The 6383-nt window shown below is 37.8% G+C and overlaps 1 protein-coding gene across 1 annotated transcript; it reads right to left on the bottom strand.

The window, feature by feature from the left end:
- Positions 1–727: 727 nt before the first annotated feature.
- LOC115956671 lies at positions 728–1447 on the bottom strand. The gene has a single exon (XM_031074979.1). It carries the CDS (start codon positions 1445–1447, stop codon positions 728–730), a length of 720 nt encoding a protein of 239 aa, XP_030930839.1.
- Positions 1448–6383: the final 4936 nt, after the last annotated feature.

Here is a 6383-nt window from a genome sequence, read left to right as displayed (position 1 = left end):
CCAATATGGCAATATAGCATTCTCGCGCTGCTACTTGATTTTCCCGCAGTTCTCCCACCCCATATTCCGTCGGGAATTTGATCATCAGGTGGTATGTTGAAGTTACTGCCTTCCAAGAGTTGAGAGTGGGTCACCCGAGGATAGCATTGTAGGCAGACGAGTAGTCGACTACGAGAAACGTTACCTCCTTAGTGATCTGCTAAGGATAGTCACTCGCCGTCACAGCTAGTGTTATTGCGCCCAAAAGGAACACCTTTGTACCCCTAAATCCTAAAAGTGGGGCATTCATTGGGGTCAACCGTTCTCTGTCGATCCTCATTTGCTGGAATGTTGGATAGTACAGGATGTCTACTGAGCTGCCGTTGTCGACGAGGACCCGATGCATGTTATAATCCCCTATCTGCAAGCTGACCACAAGTGCGTCGCCATGAGGATGGTGAAGTCTCCGAGCGTCATCCTCTGAAAATTTTATGACAGGGTTATCTATTCGCGGCATCTTTGGTACGGATCTTGTGAGTTGGACGCTATGGACCATCCTGAGATAGGTTTTGCGGGCTTTCTTGGAAGATCCAGCTGCGGCTGTGCTCCCTACGATCATTCTTATGTCCCCTATAGGTGGTCTAGGGAGCTCGTTCTCCCGTCGTGGGGCCTGTTCCTCAGGTGTATCAGTTTTTTCCCTGCTGACGAACCTCTGTAGTTTCCCCTGCCTGATTAGGGCCTCAATCTACTACTTCAGGTCATAGCAGTTGGCTATGTTGTGCCCGTGGTCTCGATGAAAGCGACAATATTTGTCTCTTGGTCTTTTGTTGGGGTCTCCCTTCAACTTTCCAGGGAAAGTCAATGCTCGTTCATCTTTGATTTGCATCAATACTTGGTCGATCGGGGCGGTTAATGGGGTGAAATTGTTGAATCTTCCAGTGGGGGGTCTAGGGCGCTTTTCATCACGTTGATCCCCGGTTCTAGCGACCTTTCGCCCCCTATCTTGTCGCGTGTCCTCCTGCCTCTCCTTCTTCTTAGGCTTTTCCTTGCGGGCTAGCAATACATTCTCTGCATTCATGTACTTGGTAGCCCCGTAAAGAACGTCCGTCATGGTCTTCGGGTCATTCTTGTATAAGGAAAACAAGAACTTACCCTTCCGCAGCCCGTCAGTAAATGCAACTATGAGTATCTTATCGTCAGCTTCGTCAATCGAAAGGGCTTCTTTGTTGAAACGAGTTATGTAGGCCCGCAGCGTCTCGTCTTCTCGCTGCTTGATGCTCATTAAGCACGCGGTGGACCTTTTGTATCGATGTCCGCCTATGAAGTGTGAGGTGAACTGGGCGCTCAACTCCTTGAAAGTATTAATGGAGTTTGGTGTCAATCTATAGAACCAAACCCTCGCAGGGCCCTTCAGCGTGGTTGGGAATGCCCTCCACATGATCTCGTCTGGTACCCCCTGAAGGTGCATCAGGGTCTTGAAGGTCTCTAGATGATCGAGGGGGTCCTTGACCCCGTCGTAGCTTTCAATCTAGGGCATCTGGAACTTCGGTGGCAGGGGGAATTAGTTGACGGACGTGGTGAATGGTGAGTCGGTTCTGTTTACTAAGTCATCGAGATCAGAAAATACTCGTCCCTTGAAGGCATTCATCATGACCTCCATCTGCTCCTTCATCGCCCGCATCTCCACGATAATAGGCGGAGGGGCAAAATCCATGAGAGATGAAAGGCTTGTGTTTTACCGCTTCGGTCGGCTTGGGGCATTGCTGCCCTCTGGCCTCTCTTGCTCCCTTTGTTCGGCAATGTTACCTTCCTGGTTTTCCTCCTAAAGGTTAGGTCCTGCATCCCTTTAGCGTAGCTACTCCTCCAAATCATGGTTCTGCTTTGTGAGTCGTTCTACTGCTGTCATGAGAGTCTAGACCTGTCTTTCTAATGCAGTAGATCTCGGCGGCTCGTCTTCTTGAACGTTGTTGGTGGTAGCCATCGAGCGAGTGAGTACCATGCGACTCTAATGTCCGGGAGGCGATAGTCTGGCTTAAACTCTTCGTGTTTCCCACAGACGGTGCCAACTGATGATGCCGTAAAATCACCAGTGAGCTACACGATCCACACTCGCTCAAACTAACACCCTGCAAGAAGAAAGAAGTAATCTCGCCGAGGGCACCGGTGTGGTGTTGGCCAAATACCCTCCGACGGTCAAGTTAGAATTGTTCTCAACTCTAGAGTGCTAGAGAGGGTAAAATTATGCGTACCTTGATTTACGAGGGTATTGAGACTTTTATAGTAGTAGGTTGATCTCTCCTCCTTGATGTAGAAGTTTTTTCCTTATAGGAATCCTCTTGAGTAATCCCAAACGTGATGGACAAGACATTTCCTTGTAGAGGGGATTAACGCGCGTATCTTCCGGAATACTCTTTGCGCTAGGTTTCTGATTTCCTTAGAGACTCTACGTGTGCAACAAGAATATAGAATTACTCTAGGCCCTGAGCTCAACTGTTGCCGGCCCATGGGCTTGGGTCCGTCAGGCCCAATGTGGTAAAAGTCCATTATGCTAAATTTTGCCCCTTCAATACTTAGGTAGTTCGGAGTAGTGCTTCAAGCTTTTATATAATGGGTGAGCCCCATGGTAGGGCTTACTTGTAGTGTGAGAGTCCAAAGCCGTACTCCAAAATTATCTAAATATTTTTCAATTTTAAATCGTTAATATTTAAATGTCTTTTCACATACAATGTGTGTATATATATATATATATATATATTCAATCATCCATATATAATGAGACATTAGCTGCTGGATTTAGTAAAAGAATAAATGTATATTGCAAATTTATTCCAATAATATGATTCTTGCTTTCATACTTATCCTTTTGCAAGTAGATAAGATGTAATCATATACGAACAGAGTCCTACTTCGTCAAATCCAAATTGATAACTACCTAGATTTACAAAAAAAATATGATCCTCCCTACTCAAAATTCTATAAATTCAACGCTAAATGATGTGTTTTTTGACCTCCCTATATGCGTCTTTATCTGGTATTCTTCACTAAGTCAAGACTCTGACTACAGGTGGCGGTATTACTATAACTTGGGTCAATCCCCTCGTTCTCTTTTTGAAATTCTTTAAATATTCTTTGCATTTAGGACCAATATATATATATATATATATATATATATATTCCATAAAAAATTTTGCTGGGAGCTTTAAGAATTTTTTTAGGATAACTATTAAGAAATTTAAATCATACAAAATCTAATAAAAAAGATAACTTAAAGACATTGACATAAATAAATAAAAAACGAAACAACGCAAATCTATGAAATTTTACAATTTTCTTCTACTAAGAAAATAAAATGCCAAAAATGAGAATGCTAAGATGAAGGAGAATAAGAAATAATGATGATAGAAAAGAGAAAAATAGAGAGAGATGGATGCTACCTACTAAGACTGCGAGTCAAGCTATCGAGTATGCAGACTTGTTGCGACTGTGAAGTTGAGGAGAGTAGATATGCCAGCGCCACTGAGGAGAACTTTTATAAGTTGGGTTGAAAAAATTACGAATTTGAATATTAGGGATTTTTACTTTTTGTTTTTTAATGGGATTTTTGTTGAATAGTTTGTTAAATATTGTTGTTCGGCCTATTTTTGTTATAGTTTGGGTGATTTTTTTTGTTATTTGGGCTTATTTTTATTGATGTTATTTGGGCTTTTATTTATTTAGTTTTCTTTTAGATTTTTTTATACAGTTTCAACTTACGATATTCACTTCTGATGATTGATTTTTATTGATGTTATTTAGGCTTCTTTTTTTTTATAGAGTTTCAACCTATGATATCTGCTTCTAATAATTATGCTCAATATCATTAGACAAAAACACCAATCAGTTTTTGGTATAAGCCAGAATTAAACCCTAGATATTTTATTCAACCATTAGAGACTTTATCAACTGAGTTAACTGGAATCCACTTTTTTTTTCATTTAATGGGTTAAGGATCATGTTTGGGAAATCAAGATTATTTTTGTTGAACCTATATTCTTGGGACAAGTCAAGGTTTTCAATATATATATATATATATATATATATATATAGACACACACTAGACTCATCACACGCCTTTGCGCATGCAATAATACTCTTTTTTATTTATTTATTTTTTGTTTAGTGTTATAATGTTTAAAAGTGATATATAAATAACTTTCTTTTCTTTTCTTTTTTTAAAGAAGGAGATAAGATAACGTGGAATAATGTTTAAAAATAAGATAAATATAGTGTCCTAAGTTTTAGGCTAAATGGAGAAGATAAAGGAAAAAACTTAAAACTTAGGAACAACAAATTACTCTTTTAATCAATTTGTATTTTTTAATTTAAAATTATTTAACAAAAAGATAATGGTATTTTAAAGAGTTTAAGAATTTGCGTGAGGGTATTTTAGTACACAAAATGTTGAAATCCAAAAAGGAAATTCTTTTTTTTTTAGTACTGCTGTGATTGGTCCTAATATTTGGACATGACTAAGTGTGTGTTTGGGTTCCGCGTTGCGTTTCTGAAGCTGCGTTTCTGTTTTGGTTTTTTTTTTTTTTCACGCGTTTTGTTTTGGAGTAATGCGGTTACTGTTCATTGAACAGTAACCGCAAATGTTGACTTTTCACATGAACAGTGTATATATGCACTGTTCACGGACCCACAAATTACACTTTTCAACAATTTTTTCATTAAAAATGGGTCCCACTGTACTATTCACACATTTAAAAATTATTTTGCTACTGTGTTTTCAGTTTTCAGTTTTCAGTTTCATCAAAATAAGTTCTATCCAAACAGACCCTAAGTGTCTATTTGGGAACAGCTTATTTAGTTGAAATTAAAAACTTTTTACTAAAAGTACTTCAAATAAAGTTAAAATGTTGCTGAATTTGTATAGTAAATCCATAAATAGTATCAAAAAGTGTAATGGGACTCATAAATAGTAACAAAAATAAACTGATTCTCAAAAAAAAAAAAAAAAAAAAAAAAAAAAAAAAAAAAAAAAAAATAAAAAAAAAAAAAAAAAAAAAAAAATGGCTTTTTAAGCTATACCAAATGCAAACTAAAATAAAAAAAAATAAAAAGTTAGTTGGCTGTGCAGTTTAACACATAAATCCAAAACTATAAAAACAAAAAACGAAGAGATTAAAAAAATGTCTACCTCGCGAGGTAGACATTTATCGGCCAGGCTCATTTTGTCCGTGGCTTCTTGATTGTGGATGAAGCATAACAGCATATCAGTTGATAATATACAATCTTTCATTGTAGATCAAAGAGTTATAAGTCTTTATCATTTGTCTGGGTAATTTTTGCTGTTTTCAGGTTTTGGATGATATAGGACAATTAAGGATGACTAGATGATGACCAAGAATCATTGATCGACTTGGTGGCGTTTTGAAAAGAAGCCCAAATTGGTTATGCCAATAGGGATAGAAAATATAGTGAATGGAGTGACTTAGAAAAAGCAGAAAACTCCAAGATTAGAAGTGAGACAAAGAAATATGTGTATTGAAGTTATCCGCTTATTCAGCATTGCAATATAACACAGTCTTTGATTTATCATTCACTAGGAATATTTAAAGACAAAAGCTTCCATAAAGTTCCTCATCACACATTGCTGAACTTGAATATATATAAGGAGACTCGAATGTACAAGGAGAATCATACTACACTCTTAAGCTGCTCAATTCACATTTGTTACTTGTTCAGCTACTTACTTCCTAGTGTCCTCACTTTAGCCTTTTAAAGACTATGGGTACTTTATTAAAGGCTAAGGTTGAGATTCTATCCTTAATCATTGTACTAATGATTGTAACAAGTTCTGAGGCACGTCTTTCTCATGGTTTCTCAATCGTACCTAAAATGATTGGTAAACCCCCTATCTTACGTGAACTGCAGTATCATCAATTAAAAATCAAGTACTACCGAAGAAGGTTGATGCAAGGTGCAGGAACTCAAAGAGTTGCACCTGGAGGACCACATGGTCAACATCACTAGCCCCTTTAGTGCTTATTCACTAGCGGCATAGCTCTTTAATTTTCAGATAAGCTAAAAAAAGTTTCTCATCAGGCACAATGTACAAGTATAAGCCCTTTATGTACTCTGAAAGGCGTGTCTTTTGAAGTGTCACTGAAATAGTAAATCTATTCTTGTCATAAAAGTACAACCTTGCCAAATTGCTTGCCCCAAGTTTTGTGAACTTTATCTCTGCCGTTGAATCGCTTCATCTTCTACTATGTTGTTTTCGTCTTTTTTGAAAAAGCTTGAAAGAAAATGTGTTTGTTGGGAATGGATTACATGTCTGTCTTACTTTACTGTCCAGTGACTCATTGTGAAAAGCACCACGTTTGGCCTTTTGGAGTTCTAATGGTTCTAGTTGTATTGAT

Source organism: Quercus lobata, chromosome 8 (genome assembly GCF_001633185.2).
Source record: "Quercus lobata isolate SW786 chromosome 8, ValleyOak3.0 Primary Assembly, whole genome shotgun sequence".
In the NCBI taxonomy this organism is placed as follows: domain Eukaryota; kingdom Viridiplantae; phylum Streptophyta; class Magnoliopsida; order Fagales; family Fagaceae; genus Quercus; species Quercus lobata.
The sequence above is the reverse complement of the archived record's forward strand: the minus strand, read 5'-3'. Positions and strand labels throughout refer to the sequence as shown.

Coding starts and splice junctions, on each gene's coding strand:
- LOC115956671 (XM_031074979.1), bottom strand. CDS start 1,447: ATGCACCTTCAGGGGGTACCAGACGAGATCATGTGGAGGGCATTCCCA.